Raw genomic sequence first — 23,894 nt, 5'->3', positions numbered from 1 at the left:
AGTTACAAAAGCATGCAGCTTCATGAACATCACAAAACAGTGGTGGTGCCCATTGTAGTTTAGTTAAAATTGGCTTGCCCTGTAGGTGGTGCAAGGACCACACACTGATGTTCATCCATGGTGAGATGATTAACAGCATCTTCCATCTGGAATTTACACATCATAAATAAATTCAATGCCAAGAATGGTGGCACAGACCTTTAATCCTAGCACCAGGAGGCAGAGGCAGGCAGATCTCTGAGTTCAAGGGGAAGGGGTTGGAAAATAAATTTAAGGAGAGATTGGCTACTACTATAGCTAGGAAGTAGAAACCGTCCCTGGTGTCTCAAGTCTCTGTAGACACAGGTTTACAAAATCAAGTCTAAAAAGGAAGAGTCCTCTGAGAGCATTCATAGTTGCTCTTTTTTAAATAGTGGGGGCTTGTTGATATTAATGTGCAAGGTGCTTTGCCATAATGCATGTTTGTATAATGTGTGTGCTTGGTACCCATAACAGCTAGAAGAGGGTACCAGATCCTCTGGGAGTTAGATTATTGTGAGTCTCCATGTGGGTGCTGGGATTAGAACCCAGATCTTCTTGAAGAACAGCCGGTGCTCTTAATCATCACCGAGTCACCTCACCATTCCTTGTTATTGTTTTGAGATAGGATCTTACCACATAGCTGGCCTAGCACTTGCTGTGTAGATCAGGATGGCCTTGAACTTACCAAGACTGCTGCAGGTATGTGCTACAATGACCAGCTGTTACTGATTATCATTTCTATTCCCATTCCATTCAACCCAAGATCCTGTTCATTTCTGTCCAGAGGGAAAATGAGCATATACCTCAGGCCTCCTCTCTTCTGTCTGGCCTCATTAATAACTGATCCAAAACAGACGTGCAAGGGGCTGAGGTGCAAGTTCCCTAGGCCTTGGGTTTCCTACAAGGGCTATAGCTCACTTAGTACTTAGTACTTGCTGTGTGCCATTCAATTCTCACCATTACCAGGAAAAGCCATTTTGTTTACAGACAAGGAGGCAAACTCAGAGGGGCACCCTGACTACCTGAGACCACACAGCACACTATAGTAGGTGGAGGAGCTAGGCAGTCTGCTACCGCAATATGCCAGGGTCTATCGCTTGCATTCTAAGACATCCCATATGGTTAGATGCCCATGCCACTTTCCACGAGTGACAATTACAACAAAGGAAACAGGCCACAGCTTGGTTCTTCCAAATGATTCTGCATTCAGGGGCTTATGATGCAACCCCCTGTGACCACCCCACAAACCTCAGAAGACACACACTCATCAGCTGGTCTCCATCAGCGTTCCAGCCACCCGGTCTCACAGCCCTTTGTTAGAGCTGCAAACATGCAACATCCACTGTGTTGTCCTTTTATGGCATTTAACTTGCTATCAACACAGCTGGCCTCTCATACTAGACACTCAATGGCCACAGCCCCACCCAGCATGCTTCTAAGTCATTGTTTTCTTTCTGAATCATCTCATCTGTGTACTTTTCACGGAGCTCCCTCCCTGTACCAAGGTTTTTTTACTTTGTTTGCTTTTTTCTTTTTAAATCTTTTTTTTTTTTTTTTTTTTTTTTTTTTTTTTGCAGAGTTTTTGTGTAGCCCTGGCTGTCCTGGAACTCACTGTGTAGATCATGGTGGCCTCAAACTCACAGAGATCCATCCACTTGCCTCTGCCACCCGAGTGCTGGGATTAAAGGAGTGTGTCACGACACCTGGATGCCAGCAGAGATTCTGCTGGCTCTTCTTCCTGCTTTCCACCTTGGGCTGCCACTGAGTAGCTACTCAGTAAATGTTACAACACAGGGGAACATTCTGTTGTCTTCACTTCTGCTCTGAGCAGGAGTGTCTCCTTACCCTGAAGCTTGCCTCTGGAGCAGGACTTCTGTGCCCTGCTCACTGCCGTTAATGCTCAGAGTAAAGAGCAATCATTAGTACTGACAGTATGGACACTCAAGTCGATGGACATGAAAGCATGATGGGTACCAGTGAGCAGACTCTCAACACCTTTCCTCCCCCAGTGCAGAACGGTACCTGGAGTCCAGCCCCTGTGCCACGTCTACTCCCAGGTAGTGTGGCTTGGGCAGGTTGGCGAGGTACTGCAGGCTGTGGGCCTGGAAGATTCGGACTATCCCATCTGTGCATCCACAGAAGATCAGCTCCTCACTGACACACAGGCAGGAAGAAAAGGAGACCTGAGGGGACACACTCGAGTGGACTCGGTGTTCTCTATTACTGAGAACTCAGAATATAGCAACAGTCACCTCTGAGGATGTGCAACACACAGACAGAAGCACGACTTGGGGCAGAGTCTCCACTGAATTCAGAGGAGCTCAACTGTGAAAACCTTGTCGAGAATGGAGACGTGGCTCAGCGGTTAAGAGCACTTGTTCTTGCAGTGGACCCAAGTTCAACTCACACCCACATGGTGCCTACAACTATCCGTAACTCCAGTTTCAGGGGATCCAATGCCCTCATCTGACCTCCACAGGCAGCAGGTCACAAGGGGCACACACACACATACATGTAGGCAGAACACTCACACACATAAAATAGAGTACATTTAGAGCAGTGACTCTGGCAGGTCATGTACAGTAACTGGGCTGCAGTTTACACCAGGAAATACAGAGAAAAGGATTATGAGTGGCAGATTCTAGACAGAGTCCAGTTTTCCAGACTTACAGGGTTTCTCTGTGGCTTTGGAGCCTGTCCTGGAACTAGCTCTGTAGACCCAAACTCAGAGATTCTCCTGCCTCTGCCTCCCAAGAGCTGGGGTTAAAGGCATTCGCCACCACCACCCAGCCTATAGGGACTTTTTCTGAGTCATTTGGTGCTCTGTCAAAAGCATCCTGTGTGTGTCTGTGTGTATTGTTTTGATTTTTTAGATAGGGTTTTAGATAGGGTTGTTTGTTTTTTTAGATAGGGTCTCACTATGGAGGTCTGAGCTAAACTAAAATTTTTGGCAATCCTCTGGCCTAAGCTTTCCAAGTGCCAGGACCAAGTGCAACACCACACTTCACCAAGCAAAAGGTGCTTCCTTGTACTAGTAGTGGTGGTGTATAACTGTAGTCCCAGCACTAGAAAACCTGAAAGCAAAGGATTATAAGTTTGAGCCCACCCTGGGCTATATAATGAAATCTTATTTAAAAACAAAGTAGCTTTAAAATTGCTTTAAAGTTACTTAAATTCTAGGATTATGCTTTTGTGCCCCTCCCAGGGAGCACGAAATCCCCCTCATTCACTGGCTCCATTCTCCCAGGTCCCACCAGCTCTAGAGGAGTGACAGAGGACTAGAGTTTGGGTACCAGTGTTCACAACCATCTATAACAAGCTCCAGGGAGTCTGACGCCCTCTTCTGGCTTCTGTGGGCACCTGCACTCACATTTACACATACATGCACACAAGTAAAAATAAAATAATTTTTTTAAACGATGCTTAAGTTCCTAGAAAACAGATAAAATCAGGAACTCTTCCACATGCTGAAGGCAAATTCTGGGGGCAGTCACAGAGGCCAGCCAGGGAAAGGGGCAAAAAGCACATCTCTCCCATCCACTGCCAATGGGTAACTGAGCTTGGAGCAGGCGAACGGTTTGGACACAAACTGAGGTGCCCTGGGGAAAAAACAACTCTGTAACTTAATAAACAGTGACCTTTAGTCTAAAGTTTTACATATTTTGCACAGGTTTTTCTTTTTTGACAGGAAAAATAGGCTCAAGGTACTTTAAGAAAAACTGTCTCCAGCACATGTCTCACACGGCTTTCCTGTCAACCGTGAGGAAGGGGCATTTCCAGCTCATTTTTTATGGGGGGGCATGGTTTGAGACAGGGGTTCTCTGTGTAGTACTGATTGTCCTGGAACTCCCTCTATAAACCAGGCTGGCCTCAAACTCACAGGGATCCGCCTGCCTCTGTCTCCGAGAGCTGGGATAAAAGGTGTGCGCACTGCCTGACTCCATTTACAGGGTTAACTGATTTACTTATTTGTTCTGGTGCCGCAGTGCACATGTGCCAGGGAGAGGACAAGGACTCAGGCTCAGAAGCAGGCACTTTCACTTGCTTGGCTATTACAGGCCTAGCATTTGCCTTTACAAATGAGATGAGGAAACTCAGAAAGGGAGACTCTCACATGGAGCCTGTGGGTTTTTTTTTTTTTTTGTTTGGGGGGGGGGGGGGAGGGTTGGTATTTTGAGACTAGGTTCCTCTATGTAGCCTTGGCTGTCCTGAACCAAGAGAGATCATCTGCCTCTGCCTGAGAGTGCTAGGATTAATGGCATGTGCAACCACTGCCCGGCTCACATGGAATCTGTGTATCAGTCACTAACTTGAAGCTAGGCGTGGGTGTGCCCCCTGCAATTCCAGCACTCAGGAGGCCGAGGCAAGGGGATCGTGGGCTTGAGGACAGGCTCCACTTCACAATGAATGGGAGACCTTGTCTATGACAGTATCTCAGTCCCTCCCCAAAGCACCAGTAGGGGCGCTGGACAGTGAAGCTACAGTGCACCGTGCAGTTCCAGGCTGGCTGCCGGCGGAGAGGGAGCTGGGTACCTTCAGGTTGATCCACTTTTCCAGCATCCTCTTCTCATTGAACTGGCAGAGGAGGCCCGAGTAGGACACGCAGAAGGTATTGCCCGCCATTCGGCCCCGGCCGCAGGCCACGCCACAGAAGATATTATTGTGCAGCTCACCCAGGATGCCTGAGCGCCCTACCAAGGGCACTGTGCCCGTCACCTGGAAGCATAGGAGGACATTTTAGAGAATAACCCCTTGCCTAGTGCTCAGCCCTGCTCAATGGGCCCTTCCTGGCACGGCTAAACAGGAGCACATTTAAGAAAGTTCTCCATGTGAGGCAAGGGAAGAAAAGCAGAATCCACACTTAGGCAGAGAGACCAAGAGGTGGTATGGTCCAATAGTGAGCTCTGGCCTAGGGCAGAGTCCAACAGGGCTTACTAGTCAGCACCTGGATGCTTGAGACACTACAGCTAAGTCCTAGGTAGATATAGGAGTCTCTGCTGCTGCTGCTGCTGCTGCGAGGGACTCTCCTAGACCTGGCTGGGATGGGGACAAAAAAACTCACCTTTGCTTCAGTGGAGACTTCCAAGAACCAAAACCTCACATGCCGATTCCCAACAGTGACAAAATAGCTACTGTCCTCAGAGAAGGAGAGGGCGATGACTCTACATGACACCTTGTTGGAAGCCACCACAATGTCTTTCTGAAAGAGTGGGTTATAGACTTAGGATGCTGGCAACTCCCTGTCTACCCACATGCCCGCAGGACCACTGGGTTCTTACCTTCCAGTCCCAAACATTGAGGACCATGTCGTGCTGGTAGCCCATAGACACGATGTGCTTCATGTTGGGTGAGAAGGCCACACAGGCCACACCATACTTGTGGCCCAGCATCTCCGCCACCTGAGTTTTTTCCTCCACATCCCAGATGCGCACGGCTGGCCTGTGCCCGTTCTGGGGGTGGGGTGGGAACGTAAGGTAATTATTATTGCTGAACAGTGTGACAGGCAGGGTTAGAAGGGCTGTTTAAGATGAAGTTGACATTGCTACAACTTGTTCCCACAAAAGCCACAGGCCCTTTCGAGCAGAAGGAATGACTCCCAGACCTTTCCCAGGCAAGACTCACCTCTCCTGTCACTATGTACTTCCCATCTGGGGAGAAGGCCAGAGCACTCAGGGACTTCCTAGGGACAAGGAAAGAGTCACCACTGGCCCCTTTGGTGGGGACTGTGCTCTCAGCACTGCCCACTCTTGGTCCCCAAGGCTGGGGAGTAATGGGGCAGGAGCAAAGGGCCCTTCCTCCCTAACACCAAACACCGCAAACCCAGGATGGAGTTTCCAATTTCTTCTAGTGAGCTTCCCGAGACCCTCCGACCCGTAACATTACCCCGAAACTCACACACAGGAATGGGCACAGACTTGGCCTAACTAGAAGTGGTGCTCATGGGAGAACAGTAGACATGGCACAACATAGCTTATTGCATGTTCTAGAAACCCCAACAATCGAAATACTCCTAATAACTCTGTTTGTGTATACGCATGTTGTGGAGGCCAGAGGTCAACTTCTGGTGGTGTGGCTCCTCAGGAGCTAGCTACCTTTTCTTAAGACAGGGTTTCTTGATGGGACCCAGGGCTCACCAGTTAGGCTGGGCCAGCTGGTCAGTGAGCCCACAGGGATACCCATCTCTACCTTCTCAACACTGGAAATATAAGCACATGTCACCACACCGAACTTTTTGGGGGGAGGGGTGTGTCTGGAGACAGGGTTTCTCTGTGTAGCCCTGGCTGTCCTGGAACTCATTCTATAGACCAGACTGGCCTCAAACTCAAGAGACCTGCCTGCCTCTGCCTCCTGAGTGCCACACCTAACTTTTTATGTGAGTCCTTGGAATTGGGCTTGGGTCCTTATGCTTACACAGCAAGTACTTTACAGACTGAACTGTCTCTCCATCTCCTCTTTTATTCTTAACTCTTTTATTCTGAACATGGACTGAAGGCCAGACTAGCTGGCAAGTCTTTTAGAAGCAAGGTCATGCCCAGACTATGTAGTTTTAGCTTCTCCTTTGTTTCAATCATGTTTTTATGCACTTTTTGTTTTCTTACACAGGAGGATCTCATGATGTAGCTCGGGCCTTACTTCACAACCGTCCGGCCTCAGCACCCTAAGTGCTGAGATTACAGGCTCATGTGCCACCCACCTGACTTCTATGTGACTCTGACATCCCCACTGATGATTTACCACCCACCTTGGCCTGTGTATGCCACCCAGTGGCTTCTCTTTACACTTAGTATGACATCCAGTTCCCTCTCCAAGATACAAGGTGGTGATACAGTCTCTGCTCCAGCGTTCTCTTCCCTCTCCTGCTCCCTTGTGCCCAGCGCTTGGGCCCACAGCTACTCTGCTAGTCACCTGACTCTTTCCTCTGTAGCGCCTCTTGCTAGTTTTCCCTCACACGGGCATGGCTTCCTTTAGATCTCAAACTCGGGGAGGCGGAGTTTAGAGCTTCAATATAGATAGCTCTACACACCCTGGCCTTTCAGAGAGCTTTCCCCATTCTCTTCCCTAGCGCCCCCACCCCTGCAAGCACCCCTGTCATGTCACTGATCATAATCAGCTGGTAATCTGCTGGTGGGCTGACGGTCCATCTCCTACGCTGTCAGCCGTAGAGGGCAGATTCTTGTCTCTGCTCACAGCTGGGTTGCCAGTACCTGGAATAGTACCTAGCACAAAGCAGGTTCTGTGAACATTGCTGAGAAGATGAGTCACCACCCACAAATATGGCCAGGTTCAGTGGGGAAAGGGGTTGGGACAGCATCCTGATCCCCCAACCCCACCCCAGGCACAGCCTACCTGCTAGTGTTAAAGATATGCTGCTGCTTGTTCTCTTTGGGGTTCAAGATCACCACCACACAGCTGCAGAAAAGAGGAAAACATGTCTAAACTGGGGGGTTGGGAGAAGCACTGGGCCCGGGAATTATTCTCTCCCCAAAGAAAAACACATGTGTCAATATGGCTCCCTCTGGTTTCGTTTCTTTGACTCATTATGTAGCCTAGGCTGGTTTTGAACTCCTCCTGCCTCAGGCTACAGTGCCAAGGAGCTTTTGGTTTTGGTGGTACTGGGGACAGAACCCAGGGACTTAAATATGCTAGGCAAACACTTTACCCCTGAGTCACCTCTCCAGCTTTTATAAGGCTCCCTCTAGGCAGAAGTTTCTCTTTCTGATATTAACACTGAGAAATCTTGGGCACTTGTCATTACTAACATATCCTTAAACAGAAACAAGCACTTCCTTTGTGGGGACTATTCCAGCAGGCCCTGGGCTTACACAGACCTCATGGCTATAACAGCCTTAAACCTCTATAGTTGCTTGGCCAGACCAAGGGTTCTTTAGATCTGATATAGAGCAATGAAGCCCAGAGAGGGGAAGTCCTTTGCACAAGCCACCCAGAAGGGCAGAAATGGGGATGTGAATGTATCCCAGCTGGATTTAAGAGCCCAGCCTGGCCTCCGACTTGGACTGTTTCCCAAGGTCTCAACAGATACTGTTTGTTACTATGAGTCTTCTCCGCCCTATCTTGCTGGGGTCTGGGGGAGAAGGCTCTATCATTGCCTTAGCAGGGCCGGACTAGACCAGTATTTCTGGACTAAACCCATCATCTCCTTCAGTTCTCTCAGCTACCCAAATGGAGTGTTACTGGGTAGAAGCAGAGGCTCTAAAAAGGGAATATGCAGACAAGTTGGACATGAGTTTGGGTTTTATCCACTTGAGTTTCCTATAGTAGCCACCACCTAACATTTGTAGTTATGATTAAAAGGCTTTCCACGCACTGACTTGCCAGGTACAGTGCTAGACACAGGTGGGCCTGTGCAGAGGAGGGAGTCCTTGCCACGGCCCACAGAGGGAGCAGCATTATCTGTACTCCACAGATGGGGAGCCAAGGCCCAGAGAGATGCGCCAGTGACTTCAACTCCAAATTCCTAAACAGTGACCAGCTGCTGAAGCCCACCCATGTGCTTACCCTGCCAGGTAGGCAACATGGCCTGTGCCAGGGTCACAGGTTAGCCCACTGCTGTTCTGGGCTGTGATGCCCAGCACCTTCTCAAGTGTCACCTGCAAAGAAAAGGGCTGTCAGCAATACCTGCTCTAGCAGGCCCCACATGGCACAGCTGCCTCAATCACGAGGCCAAGCTGCACTCCACACACTCCTGAGTGTCTCAAGTCATGCTGGTTACCAGCAGCCAACACTTGACTTGTGACAGCATTCCCTTGCCGGCTGCTGGAGGAGCAAGTGCTAGCAGGAAGGGAAGTTGGGCCTGCAGGGGACAGAGAATGCCCAGTGACAAAGTGACCTCTGGCTATGTGTCAAAGGGTGTTCTGGACGAATGACTTGCTGCCTGGCAATCTGTAAGGGAGAAGATCACAACCACCCTTGTTTACAGGTAAGCCCAAAATCCTGCAGCTGGAGAGGGGCACAGCTGGACTGCAAACCAAGGTGCTTCCAGTTCCAATGCTAGCACTTCAGGCCACACAGTAGGCTGAGCAAAAGCAGATAGTGTTCCCTCATCAAATTCAGTTGAGTTTTCAACAAGCACAGAAACAAGTCACACTAAAAAAAAAAATTTAATAGGTTAAAGATAGAGAGCCCAGTAACAGAACGCTTGCCTAGCGTGTATAAGGCCTTGGTTTGAGCCCAGGCACGGAATTTTTTTTTTGAGACAGGGTCTGTTTCTGTAGGCCAGGAAATCACTATGGAGGCCAGGCTAGCCTGAAGCTCACAGAGATCTGTAGTTGATGTTTTTGCTCTTTTAATTACTCTTTTGGCTGTTTTGGCCTTTCTGAGGGGCCCGCCACCCAGCCCCCAAACAAATCACACAAGAATGCTTATTCTTACCTATGAATGTCCGGCCTTATCTTGGCTTGTTGCTAGCCAGCTTTCCTTAAATTATCCCATCTGCCTTTTCCCTCTGGGCTTTCCCCTTTCTCTTCTGTAATCACACTTCCCTTCTTCCTCCGTGGCTGGCTGGGTGGCTGGCCCTTATGTCCTGCTGTCCTTACTGCTCCTTCCTCGGTTCTCCTGTTCTCCTCTCTGCCTGCCAATCCCACCATCCTTGCCCCTGCCTCGCTATTGGCCGTTCAGCTCTTTATTAGGGCCACTAGGTATTTTAGACAAGCACAGTACCACAGCTTCACAGAGTTACACAGATGCAGCATAAACAAAAGTCACCTTAAAGTTAATATTCTACCACAGAGATCCATCTGCCTCTGCCTCCTGAGTGCTGAGATTTAAAGAAACATGCTATGGTGCCCAGGAAAAATACTTTCCTTAAATATCATATATATATCAGAGTTTCATCATGGTTGCTAAAACAACAAATAAGAAACTACAGACTAACAGAATTATGGTACTTTCATATTTTAAATACACTAGTTTCTAATTACAGTAGAGTAAGCCATTCTCAGGCCCAGACACTGGCCTCAGAATTGAAAAGCAAACACAGAATCCTAAGGGCTAATGTTTACTGAGTTCTTATCACAACCAGGCACTGTTCTCACACCTCTGAGTGGAGCCTTAACACACGACAACTGTCATCCTCCTAAGGAGCAAACAGAGTGAGCCCCAGAGCAGCTACCCATCCAGGAAGAGTGACTGCTGGGATTCTGGCACTCACAGGACTTATGTGCTCATTAGTTTTATGGAACTTTAGTGTAACTGGACATTTTAGAGTATGGCTTTTGCAAGCCAGATGACCTCTGTGATATATTGTTAAATGAGAAAAGGAAATGACATCAACCCAAACACAATAACAAAAGAATTGACTAACACTAATAGAGTATCTGCAATGTGCCTGCTATGTGTTGAGGCTGAAAACATGTGAACCCACAGAACCTCACAGGTACCCTATGAGGAGGCTGGGTAAGGTGGCACACATCTGTGAGTTCTGTGCTTGGGAAGCAGGAGGAGTATAAGTTTGAGGCCAGTCTGGGCTACATAATAAGATCCTATATCAAAACAAAACAATGCAAAATAAATCATAAAAGCTCACATGGTGTAAGAGATTCTATATCATCATTCTTGCCTTACAGCTGGGGTAACAGAGGTGTGGAAAGTTCCTAACTTGGCACAAGGGACAGAATATTTAAGCTTAGGCAGTTGAGTCCAGGGCTGTGCCAGACCATCTTTCCGTAGCCTCTCTGTATTTGCTTCTGTCATTCTCCTACAGGCAATTGAAGAACACACAAAGCACTTTCAGGAGCATGTAAGGGCCTGGGGGAGGGTGAAGTGGGTGTCTCTAGACAGGGATTCCAGAGCACCTTTCTGAACAGGAATATTCAGGCTGAAACTTGAAGAATGGGAAGGAGCCATAGAGACTGCAGCAAAACACCCAGGCAAAGAATCATCAAATGCAAAGAACGCGCAACTTCAGGTAAGCTGAAAGCAGGCCAGTATGTTAGTATTCGGGCATCTGTAGTGGCCTGTCCTTGGGGTTCTGACAGGACATGCCTTCATCTGCAGCCACTAAGAGCACCACCTGTGGACATTCACTATGTTCCCTTTTAAATGGGCTTGCCCACTTCCCATCCTTCTCTTTTTTGTTCTCCTCTCTCCTGCTGCTCCTGTCTCTAGAGGCCAGTCTCCCCATTTCCCACCCCACCCCACCCCGATTTTTTTCAAGACAGGGTTTCTCTGTGTAGCTTTGTAAACCAGGTAGGACTCAAATTCACAGTAATTCGCCTGCCTCTGTCTCCCAAGTGCTGGGTTTAAAGATGTGTGCCAACACCACCCAGCCCCTTCCCCTTTTTATGATCCCTTTCCCTCATTAAAAAACAAAACAAAACAAAACCTTCTGCTTGAACCCTGTCCCCTGTCAAATGGCGTCTTTCTCTCACATCCTGCTTTTCTAAAACTATAACACATGGGGTGGTGCCGTTAGCCTTTAATCCCAGCCTAGTGAGGCAGAGGCAGGTGCATCTCTGAATCCGAGGCCAGCTTGGTCTACAGAGTGAGTATCAGAACTAAACAGAGAAACCTGTGTCAAAAAAGAAGAAAGAAAAAAAAAAAAAAAAAAAAAAAAGGAAGGTACAGACACTATGGTGAGTAAGTAAGTGTGGTGGCCCTTGCCTTTAATCCTAGCACTTGAGAGATGGAGGGAAGTGGGTTTCTAGGCATTTGAGGCCAGCCGGTCCACATAGTGAGTTAAAGGATAGCCAGAGCTACATAACAGAAAGACCTTGTGGGCAAGGACCACTTGCCTAGACTTCAGCAGTCTGTGGGGAGGGAGCACATTCTCCAAGGCATCAAAAACCCACACAGGAGGGAAAAGAGCCACCAGCAGCTACCATAGATCCATACTTTATCTCAACACTGTGTGTGCCACGAAGGGCACAGTCACCATTTCATCTCCCTTCTCCACCATAGTGTCATCTGATTTATAAAAAGATTTAGGTGTCCAGAAAACAACTAGAGAACCAATCAGTGTCACTGGTGGGTGGAAAGCTGGTTTCAGCAGTTAAGAGTGCACTTGTTACTCTCCCAAAGGGCCCACAGCCATGTAACTCCAGTTCCAGAGGATCCAACACCCTCTTCTGACCTCCAGAGAGAGGCACCAGGCACCCACATACATGTAGGTGGAAAAGCCACACACATAAAGAAGAATTAATAAACCCAAAACAAGCAAACAAATGCTTTGTGGCCAGAAAGGTGGCTCGGTATAAGAAAACAATCCAATAATAGAGGCATGTGAGGGGGAATTCTGGGTGTTTGTGAGAAAACTCCAAGAAACCAGGACAAGAATCTTGTGACCTCAGTTTCTTCAGAAACATGGAATTGTTCTTGGACTATGCTTTTGTGCTCCTCCCAGGTGTAGTAGCATAGGAGTGATTTTACTTCACATTATTCATCACAACTGGCTATCGTCATTTGTTTATATACCTCTACAAAATAGCATGTTTTTGACACACGGGGCTTGCCCTTGTGACTGCACCCTTTACTCATGTGACCCCTCTTAATCCTCGGAGCACAAACTGTCTTATGCTCTGAATAAAGCTGGCTATTGCATGAGACTTTATTCTGACTCATTTATTGGCTCCATGTTCCAAGGTCCCACCGCCTCTACAGCAGTAAAGAGCTCAGAGGCGAATGAAGGCCCTTGGGACCACAGCTGACAAAGTTGAGTTCAAACCCCCAAAAAACACTGGGAAAGTTTAATCTCCGAAGCCACTTACACCTACACCATGGTACAAAATCCATCTCCTCCAATAAATAAATGTAATATAAAAAAATGCTTTGCAAGGGCTGGAGACACAGCTCCGAGGTTACGAGCACTGGCTGCTCTTCCAGAGGACCCAGGTTCAATTCCCCAGCACCCACATGGCAGCTCATAACTGTCTGTAACTCCAGTTCCAGGGGATCTGACATCCTCACCACAGACATATACATGCATTCAAAGCATCAGTGCACATAAAAATAAAAATCTTTTAAAAAATGTTTTGCTAATAGAATTCCTTCTACCTAAAATCATGTCTGTGTCTCGAAATTTGTGGAACTGTTCTGTACTCCCTCCTCCCCAGGGAGCACTACTAAGATTTTACAAATCACTACTTCCCGTTCTCCATAACTGTAAATACAGAGTAAGAATTCCTTCTAGTGAAGGAAAAGGAAAGACATCATCAGGTGCTGGGGGAAAAAAGGAAGGTAGATCAGATATGTTGAGCAAATAAGGTAAGTAGAGGACTTAAAGACCCAAGGGAATGTCAACAAAAGAGAGAGAGAGAGGAGAGAGAGAGAACATTGGAATGGAATGGATAAGTGTCTCAGGTTACCGAACGGGAAACTGAGCCGAGGAAAAGATTTGTAAACACAAAAACATTGTCCCAAGACTAAAATAACGCAATTTGCCAACGCTCTGGGTGGAGCCAGAAAGATGGGCGGCACCCAACGCCGAAGCCAGCAGGAAAGTGGGAGGGGCCTTTGCTACGGGGGCGGGTCTTCCGGACCAGGCGGGCCCGGGCAGCCGCCTGCGGGCACACGCACGTAAAGAGCGAGGGGAAGGGCCGAGGCCCTCGGGCGGGAGCGGGGTGGCGCACAGGAAGCCCGGAGCTGGGTAAACGGGGCGAGCACTCTCACCCGGTTCTGCACAGTGTCCTCAGGAGCCGCCGCGAGTCGCGTCCGCCGCCGGAGGCAGAGCGGTGGGGCAGGAGGCGGGGAGGACTGGTTTCTCCGCGCCGGAACTCCCGCCATAACAGAGGGCAGCTTCTCTAGGGTGTCACTCCGCGTGTACCCTCCGGCCGCCAAGGCCGCCATCGTCCCGTCAGAGACCAGCGTCCGTTACGCTCCCAACAGCCGCCTAAATAGCGAATGGCCGCGGGAAAGCCGGCGCCGCCGCCCATTGGACGCAACCGGTAGCTCGTCTGGCCAATCGCGGGGCTGCCAGGCGGGCTCAGTGGCCAATGGGGGGTAAGGGGCGGGGCTGGGGGTGGGGCCACAGCCAGTGTGTTTCGGGGCTTGACAGAGCCTAGCCCCTCACCTCTCTAGCAGCTAGTGTTTTCTACCTTCAGAGGGACGTGGGGCTTTTAAGTTTGCGAGGCTGAGCCCTCAGCTTGTCCTTTGCCTCATAACACGAGTGAAAGGGTGAGGGACGTGTAGACCCCAAATTCTCCCTGCCTGCCTCTTGGCTTGTTTGTTATTTTTCCTTTGACTCGTTATCTGGAGCATCACATGTTTGAGATATTTAACATTGTCTCCACCACTAGAATATCAGCCAGCGCTTTGAAGCCAACGGAGTTTTGTCTCTTGCTTCCTATTAGTCCTAGGTTTCTCGTGCCTGGCTCGTACTATGTGTCCATCAAATATCTGTTGGAAGGGTTTGATTTTTAACCCAGCTGTCCATATTCCGGCTCTACTTTTTTCAGGATAGAGATGATCAGGGGAGTCTTTTCTCCTAAATCAATGAATATATATATATATATATATGGGTTTTTTTTGACACTATGGTGTCATGTGGGCATGGCATGTCACTATGAGCATGTTGGCACACACGTGTAATCCCAGCATTTAGAGACAAGCGGATCAGGAATTCGTTCAAGGCAAGAGGATCAGAAGTTCAAGGTCCTCCTTGGATACATACTCAATTAGAGACTAGCTTGGACTACAAGTTACCCTATCTCAAAAAGCCAAAATGAAAGCTAAGTGTGGTAGTTCATACTTGTTAGTATTCAGGCATCTGTACTGGCCTGTCCTTGAGGTCCTGACAGGATATGCCCTCAGCTGCAGCCACATTCTGTGCACATTCACTATGTTGCCTTTTAAAAGGGCCCTGCCCACCTCCCAACTACTCCCCTCTCTCTGCCTGTCTGTCCTCTCTCCCACTGCTCCCGTTCCCAGAGGCTGGACTCCCCCGCTCCCTTTGCCCCTTTCCTCCTTTGATTAAAAAAAAAACAAAAAAACTTTGCTTGAATTCTGTCGCATGGCGTCTTTCTTGAGCTGCGTTTTCAGGTTACAACAACACTTAAAATCCTGGAACTTGGGAGGTGGGGGCAGGAGGTTACAAAAAAAAAGAGTTTTAGGCCAAACTGGGATATATGAGAGCCTGTCTCAAAAACCAAAAACTTTAACTAAAATAGCAGTGTGTCACACAGAGTTTCTCACTGCCCTTGTTTCTGCTCTGAGGAATCTTTTCTGTATTGAGACGGGACCCCTCTACGTACACCTGGCTATCCTGGAGCTCACAGAGATCCTCCTGCCTCTGCCTCACACTCAGTTTACCACAGATCTTATAGGCGGGTCTCTGGGCTTGGTGGTGCATGACTATAATCTCAGGAGGGGGAAGCAGGAGGGTTTCAGGAGCTCAAGGCCATCCAGGGCTACATAGCAAGTTCAAGACCAGCCTGAACTCTATGAGACTTGTCTAAGAGACAAACAAGCAAAACCACACAGGTGAAAGGGCCAAACATTGAACTGAATACACAAACAGGGAACATCAACAATCCTTTCTTTGGTCAGTACCTCTGCCCCCAAGTGGGACTATTAAACGCACCCTTTAGCTTGTAGTTCAAAACACTCCCAGCAAAATCAACAAGACTTTTTCCGTACAGCTATAACTGCAAATGGACGAATCCCAACTAAGTGATTAGGAATTTGGAAGCAAGGGAGAGCACGTTCCAAATTACTTCTCACCAGAATCTCATCACCTCGTAGAGACAGTGATGGATAGCTGCTCACTAACTCGTCTTACAACAATAATACACACAAAGATCATTTGTGCGCCAGGTACTGCCTGGCATGGAATAGTAACAAGGACAAGGCCGATCGTGTGCAGCGGCCAGATATCTTCATAAAAAGCCAGAGTGTTTTGTTTGTATGTTTCCCGATAAGGTTTTATAAAGCTCAGGCTGACCTTGAACTCGTGAAATTAAAAACTTTAGACTCTTCAAAAATATTTTTTTATGATTGCATGGCAGGGGGTGTGTATGTGAGTATTGCCCAGGTAGAGTCTGTTGCCCACACTGTCTGTTGCATTGTTAACCCAGCTCTACAGTATTTAAGTTGGGGACTCAGCCTGGAGGAGCTGGCCCTACTTGGAACATCTGGGTCTTAGGAGAGGAGATAAAAAAAGAAAATGCAGAGATCTACGCAGCGGCTCCTGGGAAATTTTGTGTTTAGGAGTGGCCCATAATACTGTCACTCACATTCTTCAGGCACAGCAATTATATGGAGTAAGCAGCAGTCGATGGAGTAGAACAAAGGTTGTGAACGGTACAGCTCCCCACAGGGTTTCTTTTTCTTTAAGATTTATTTTAATTCTTTATGTGCGTAGCATATGCGTGGAATTGCAGGTATCTGGAGAGACCAGAGACACTGGATCCTCCTGGAACTGGAGTTTCAGGTAGTTGTGAGCCTCCCAATGGTGGGTGCTCAGAACCAAGCTTGAACTGAGACCCTCGGTAAGAACGATATGCACTCTTACCCATTAAACCGCGTCTCCAGCACCCTTATGCTCCTCTTTGTCAACAAGTGCAAAGGTTAACATATCAGTGCTGGTATCAGCAGCTCCACCATCATCCAAGATGAGGGTCCTCTCATGCTCGGTCATCCTTAGCCTGTGGCTCCAGGGCAATAACTGCCAGTGCCTCGGCCACCATACCCGAAGAGAGGACACACAGAAAGGTCTCAACAATAAACGGTGCCAGCTCCCTTTGCAAGGCCTTCCCAGGAACCCCATTCAGTGGTTGCTTTGTCATCATTGGTCCCCCACAATTACAAGAGGGTGTGAGCGTGGTCTTCTAGCTAGACACTTAACCACCCTGAATAAATCACTGGTTACGTGAATAAGAAAGGAAAGACCTTAGAGCATGCTGTCCCATCCTCTAAATGTGACCATCCAGGTTCACACAGGTGACAAGAGTGGGCGCTTGTCCAGTTAATGCAGGTGTGTAGAGGGAGGGCCCACCATGAATGCGGCTGTGGAAAGGATTCCAACAGAAAAGGCCTAGGCCAAATTGTGGAGGGGTTTCAGTATGCGAATCCCTTTCCTCCTTTGTTCTTCCGTTCTGATTTCGCTGGCGTGTCCTTTCTCATTTACACACCCACACTACAGGGAAGCTGGCCAGAACATGTTCACATGTCTCACCTGGGATGCTCTTTTCTCAGAAAAAAAAAAAAAAAACGCTAAGGACCTCAAAATTGCACTTCTGTTAGGAAGGAGAAAGGGTGCACATTGGAGTGGTGAGCTCGCAGGCTCTGTGTGCAGGGAGGGGAAGGATGCAGTAGGTCTCCTGCCTGTGTCCAGGAAGAGCCGGGCTGGTGAGGACATTTCTCTCCCAGATGGAGGCCGAAGGGACTGCGACATTCAGACTCCCTGGCTGCGTGCCCAGGAGATCTGCTCTTTGTGTGTCACAATGTCTCTGAGGCAGTCCCTGCTTTATCTGGCTTTTGTTTGCCATGTCTTGCTTCCTCGTCTCTCCCCCCCCCCACCCTTTCCCTCAATATTAGTCCTTTTAGTTTTCACGTTTCCTTTCCACAGTTCTTCCTGGCTGGTTTCGCTTTTTTTTTTTTTTTTTTTTTTTTTTTCCAGACGGGGTCTCTCTATAGAGCATATACTGGGGCTGTAACTTGCCACGTAGCCCAGGCTAGCCTTAAGTTTGCAATCCTCCTGCTTTTGCCTCTCAATTCTAGAATTGCCAGGTGGTGGTAGTGCACGCCTTTAATCCCAGCACTCGGGAGGCAGAGACAGGTGGATCTCTTTGATCCAGGCAGCCTAGTCTACAAAGTTACACAAAGAAACTCTGTCTCAAAAAACAAAAACAAAAAACAAAACAAAACAAAAAAAAAACCCAAAAAAAAAAAAAAAAAAAAAAAAACCAAAACCAAAACCAAACAAACAAAAGTTTTGGAATTACTACAGTTTCATATCACCATGCCCTTTGGTATCTTTGTGTAGCTATAATCAAACTTAAATGTGCATTCTTATTTCTCTTTGATTACAATATTACTTTTTAAAATGTATGTATGTGTGTCTATGTGTCCTGTGTATGTGCCCACAGAGGGCAGAAGTGGGCATAGAATCTCCTGGAATTGGAATTACAGGCAGATGTCAGCCACTTGATGTGGATGCTGGGAACTGAACTCCAGTCCTCTGCAACAGCAGCAAGTGTTCTTTCTTTGTTACTCTGTGTAGCCTTGGCTGTCCTGGAACTCCCTCTGTAGATCAGGCTGGCTTCGAACTCACAGAGATCCACTAGCCTCTGCCTCCTGAGTGCTGGGACTAAAAGTATGCGCCACCACTGCCTGGCTTCGCTCTTAACCTCTGAAACAGCTCTCCAAATTCACCCCTAGTCAGTTATGTTGTTTGTTTTTAGACAGGATCTCACTATGCAACCCTGTCTGGCCTTGAACTTGTTATATAGAACAAGCTGGCTTGGAACTCAAAGAAATCTGCACACACGTCTGCTCTCCTGCAAGCACCACTTTCCCATTTGTGGTATCATTAATGCACCATTATTTAATATTTGAAATTGAGGGGGCTGGAGAGATGATTCTGTGGTTAAGAGCACTGGTTGCTCTTCCAGAGGATCCTGGGTCAATTCTCAGCACCCACATGGCAGCTCACAACTGTCTGTAACTCCAGTTCCAGGGAATCTGACATCCTCATACAGACATACATGCAGGCAAACACCAAACACCAATACACAGAAGATAAAATTGAAAATAAATAAAATCATTGAATATTTAAAATCGATCAATTTTAAGAAAAACATTTTAAAAATTAGTGTGGAAAACCTTGTAAAGGTCTTCACATGTGAGTGCCTGTGTAAGTGCCCTAGTGCTATGTAGCAAACTAGCTCCATTTTTAAGATTTATTTATTTATTATTTATACAGCTTTCTGCCTACATGTATCCATGCAAGCCAGAAGAGGGCACCAGATTTCATGTGGATGCTAGGAATTGAACTCAGGACCTTTGGAAGACTAGTCAGTGCTCTTACCCTCTGAGCCATCTCTCCAGCCCCTAGCTCCATTTTTACTGACTTTGGATAAACATTTAATGCCTCCTAGTCTCTGGCAGCTGCCAGAGGATGAACTAGCCAGAACCCAGCCAGTCATGTAGGTGGTCACAGGTTTGTGCCATTATACCCACTGTAAGGCTATTTTAGAAGCAAAAATTAATATAGTAACCACGCTTAGCAACAGTAATTTCTAATCTCTCTCTCTCTCTCTCTCGTGTGTGTGTGTGTGTGTGGTGTGTGTGTGTGTGTGTCTCTCTCGTGTGTGTGTGTCTCGTGTGTGTGTGTGTCTGTCTGTCTCTCTCTCGTTGTGTGTGTGTGTGTATATGTGTGTGGTGTGTGTGTGTGTGTCTCTCTCTCGTGTGTGTGTGTGTGTCTCTCTCATGTGTGTGTGTGTGTGGTGTGTGTGTGGTGTGTGTGTCTCTCTCTCTGTGTGTATCTCTGTGTGTGTGTGTGTGTCTCTGTGTGTGTGTGTGGTGTGTCTCTGTGTGTGTGTGTGTGTGTGGTGTGTGTGTGTGTCTCTTGTGTGTGTGTGTGTGGTGTGTGTGTGTATCTCTCTCTGTGTGTGGTGTGTGTGTGTGTGTGTGGTGTGTGTGTGTGTGTGTATCTCTGTGTGTGTGTGGTGTGTGTGTGTGTCTCTGTGTGTGTGTGTATCTGTGTGTGTGTGTGGTGTGTGTGTGTCTCTCTCTCTGTGTGTGGTGTGTGTGTGTGTGTGTGTGTGGTGTGTGTGTTCTCACTTAGGAGCACATGTGCAGGTTCAGGTGCCAGAGGTCAACATCAGGAGCCCTATTGCTTCCCACCTAATTTTTTTTTTTTTTTCTTTTTTGAGATAAGGTCTCTCAGTGAGCCTAGAGCAGTTGAGATGAGAGGAACAATGGAAGAAAAATGATAGAAGCTGGAGCCCCAGAACAGGATGTGAGCTCGAGAGAGCCAGCCTGGGTGGGAGGTGTGACCTTGGAGCCCAGGGTCCTTGGGAGTGAATATCTTCAGGTCAGGGTGCATGGGAACCTGTGGCACTTCCCTAGTGACTCTGCGATGCTGCAGATTCCCACTGAAGGATGGTTCCAGGCTGCAGGCCTGGCTATGGCACATGGGCCATAAACACTGGGTACCCAGCCGCCACCAATACTTGTGCAATGAGGTTTTGTTGTTGTTGTTTAGTTTAGTTTTGTTTTTTTTTTCCAGACAGGGTTTCTCTGTGGCTTTGGAGCCTGTCCTGGAACTCACTCTGTAGACCAGGCTAGTCTTGAACTCACAGAGATCCGCCTGCCTCTGCCTCCTGAGTGCTGGGACTAAAGGCGTGGGCCACCAACGGCCGGCTGTGTAGTGAGTATTTTACACCCTCCTGCTTCTAGTGGTGATGAGGATTTGCTACCTGTGGCCTGATGTGGTGCCCTCCATCTTCTCCAGGGTCCTCTGACAAGATGAGGAGGTCCCCTGTAGAGGCTGATCCCCAGCCTTGTCATCTAGGAAATAACCATAGAATCTGACTCCAATCCCCTACCCCCAAGGCAAATCCCTCTTTGATTCTGTCCTTCAGTCCTCCCCTCCTAAGGGAGGTCTCTGTAGAAACTGACCCCAGCTCTTTGGAATATCTCTTGGAGTATCGCTGTGATGCTTTACCCCCTAGACCCCCTCAACCCCCTCCCTGCATCTTGTCTTTTAGAGCCAGCCCAGAATCAGAAGCACTGGGAAGCCTGTGGCTGCCTCTTCCTCCTGGGGCAGGAGGTTTCATCCCTGGCCCTGGAGCCCAGCAGCATGGCCTCTGGCCCAGTGCATTTCACAGTTCTGGAACCTGCACTGGGAGACCCTGAGGCAGCAGTCACCAGGCTCCTGACCCCTTTGTCCCTCCCACTTGCTTCCATGGGGGTCAAGGCCTGCAGTTCCTGACTAGCACCCATAAGCCGGGTTGGAGGCTTTCCTCAGGGCACTGCAACAGAGAGTTTGTGGGTTGTAGAGACACCAGGAGTGGCACCGGGCACAGCTGCAAGCTTTGGAACAGCTGGCACAGCAGCTGCACGGGGCAAGCCTGGGCCTGCACACAAGGGTCCACTGTGCTGGGTGAGTACCCTGAGACTGGTACCCAGGGCGCTAGCTCCACCTGCAGGGTTCTGCTTTATACCAGGGTCCACGTTTAAAGAACCTCCCACACCTTCGGGTTGTAGGCGCTTGCCTAGTAAGGGCCCTGGCTTCCGTTTCCAGCACCAACCAGACAAAACAAGCTCTTGAGTATCAATCAGTACCGGCCTGTCATCTCAGCAAGTTCAAGACCAGGCTAGACCACCTAGCAAGTTCAAAGCTAGCCTAGAGCTATGTGTGACCCTGAACAAGCAGACATTAAAAGTGTGTTAACCCCAGCCAACCATCAATCAGAACTGAGTGATGGCTGCTCAACTAAGGCACAATTAATTAGGAGAGATGTTTAGGGAGCACGTTCTCCACACCACACAGAAACTTACCAAAAACAGCTATGATCATGATGCTGCTCTTATGCCCTTTTCCAGATATAAAAGTATAGAGTCCTGACTTGCCCCAAGGCAGGTAGGCAAAAACTGTAGAACCAGGAACCGCCACAGAACCTGTGTTTGCAGCCCCTTCAGGCTCTCTGAAGCTCAGAAATTGTACTGCTGAGTTTGGTCTTCCGAAGGAGTAAAATAAATCAAATCTGGACCACATCGTTCCTCTGCTTGTGACCCCATGGTAGGAGCGGGCTGTTGCTCAGTGGTACAAGCTTGCTTACCCATGTATGAGGTCCCAGGTTCAGTGTCCCAGCAGAGGCTCTCCAGCTGGTGGGGTGACTGTCTGGTCACCACAGTGCTTTAGAATGACTGAGAAGATAAAGAGCATCTTCCCCAGGTGACAGTGGCCAGCTGGAGAGGCAGAGTGGCTGTCCCGGTGCTTTGAGACTGGTCTGGACACTAGCTGTACCCAGGGGCTGGGACAGAGATCAGACTAATGCCTGGAGCTCTCCGTGGAGCTTGCCAGGGTCCCTGGGCTGACATTGTCTCTCTATGTCCCTGTCCCCATTCAGTCTCTGCCTCCTACTTATTCATCTAAAACAAAACAAAAAACAAAACAAAAAAAAACTTAGGTTGATAAAAGCACAGACCTATGCAGTTCCTAATTTATCTGGTTTCACTATTTCTTGATATAAATGAAGTTTTATTTTTAGTAACTAAAAAAAAAAAAAATTATGTGAGTGCTCTATCTGCATATATGCCTCCACGCCAGAAGAGGGCACCAGATCCCATTATAGATGGTTGCAAACCACCATGTGGTTGCTGGGAATTGAACTCAGTGTCTCTGGAAGAGCAGCCAATGCTCTCAACAGCTGAGCCACCTCTCCAGCCCCCTACTAATTCATATTATGTCACCATCCCCTCCACGCTCCCTGACTTGCTGTCTCTGCCTCCCCGTGCTACTCTTCGTCTGTCTTCCCATGTCTTTGTCCCTTCATGTTGGTCCTTCCTGCACTTATTTTCCCATCCTCCCCATGACTGTCTCTGGCCTCACATCTGCTGGTTTGTCTCCCGGCGTCTCTCCATCTCCGTCTTACTGTTTCTGCCATCCCTGGCCTTCCAGCTCCTCACAGTAGGCCTGCTGGTCTCCCTTGCGTTCCCTGTTTCCACCACTTCTTGCTGGGATGGCCCAGATGCCTGGACCTGAAGAGCTCAAACCTTCACCATCATCTATGGAAGGCCTGATGTAGCCATGGTCCTTGCCCAAGGCCATATACTTGCCATGCTGGATGCTAAGCCCAGGCTCCTGGACACCCAGATGCCCCCGTGTGTGTGAGGATCAGAGTGACAGGGTTGAGAGACAGAGATAGAGGTAGAAGAAGAGTTTTCACACTTGGCATTGGCCTGGCCCTACTGCCTACGCCTGGGGAGGAGCAATGTCCCTAGCACTGGGTCCCACTCCCATCCATTTGAACCTTGTATGTGACCTTGGACCAAGTTATCTCACAGCCCTCGTCCCTTAGGGTGTCCGTTCCCTGCCGCCCCAACTCAAACCCTTGGCAATCAGTAAAACAAATCAGCAGAACAAGGGTCACTCAATAACTGCGTCTGGTTCTGAAGAGCGATGGTGTTCTGGGCGAGCCTGCTGCGGGGCTGGGGACACAGTGAATACAGCCCCAAACTATCCCTGCCTTTGAGCTCGTGTCTGCTTGAGTAGAAGGTGAACTAGTAAATTAATAGTCACTTCCAACTGACAAGTGTTCTAAAGACCGAAGAGGCAGGATTGATAGCGGTGGGGGAGGGTGGGGTGGTCTGTGAACCTGGGTGGACAGGGAAGCTGTCTGGAGGGCACTTGGACCAGTTTAAGAACAACTCTGCAGAGGCCCTGCCATCTGGGTCATCGGAGTAAGGAAGGCTGTATTGCTCTAGAGAAGACATAAGGGGATGGGTGCAGTTTTTATAAGGAGAGCAAAGATGTCGCTGAGAAGGTACCTGTGGGTAAAATATTAAGAGGAAAGGGAGGGGACCACACAGGTGTCGGGGGAAGAATTCCCCAGCAGAAGGACTCGTGAGGAGGATGCTGGTGTAGCTACAGTGATGTGAACTGAGCAGGGTAAGAGAAGGTTAAGTTGGAGAGGTGATAGGCACGTTCATGTATGGCCATCGTGGGCTATGGTCCGTGTGTGTTCTCTCGAGCATGTGTGTGCACATGGGCCGGTGGTGGTGATGGTGGTGGCGGGGGAAGGGATTGTGGTTGGTTAAGAACCATATGTTACCCAGGTTCCTCTGAGGCCTGGACCATCCGTGTTGACGCTGGCATCACCGGGGTTGGTGTCAGAGAGGGACCCGCTGTGGGACATGTTAACAGGGAGCCAGTTCAGCCAGGCTGGGGACAGAGATCACAGAGGAAGCTGCCA

General features: G+C 48.6%; 1 protein-coding gene across 1 annotated transcript in view; it reads right to left on the bottom strand.

Moving 5' to 3' along the window:
• Wdr62 (WD repeat domain 62) overlaps positions 1-13,883 on the bottom strand; it is a 36,407-nt gene extending 22,524 nt beyond the window's left edge. The window contains exons 1-8 of the mRNA XM_051207852.1: positions 13,645-13,883; positions 8,539-8,630; positions 7,369-7,431; positions 5,644-5,701; positions 5,301-5,471; positions 5,084-5,221; positions 4,555-4,737; positions 2,044-2,204 (exon numbers count right to left, since the gene is read on the bottom strand). Coding sequence (XP_051063809.1) covers positions 2,044-2,204; positions 4,555-4,737; positions 5,084-5,221; positions 5,301-5,471; positions 5,644-5,701; positions 7,369-7,431; positions 8,539-8,630; positions 13,645-13,821 — 1,043 coding nt within the window. The 5' untranslated portion in view covers positions 13,822-13,883. The remainder of the gene's footprint in view (positions 1-2,043; positions 2,205-4,554; positions 4,738-5,083; positions 5,222-5,300; positions 5,472-5,643; positions 5,702-7,368; positions 7,432-8,538; positions 8,631-13,644) is intronic.
• Between the last annotated feature and the right edge of the window lie 10,011 nt (positions 13,884-23,894).

Source organism: Phodopus roborovskii, unplaced genomic scaffold (assembly GCF_943737965.1).
Source record: "Phodopus roborovskii unplaced genomic scaffold, PHOROB, whole genome shotgun sequence".
NCBI classification, from domain to species: domain Eukaryota; kingdom Metazoa; phylum Chordata; class Mammalia; order Rodentia; family Cricetidae; genus Phodopus; species Phodopus roborovskii.
This window is presented reverse-complemented; position numbering and strand designations above follow the sequence as displayed.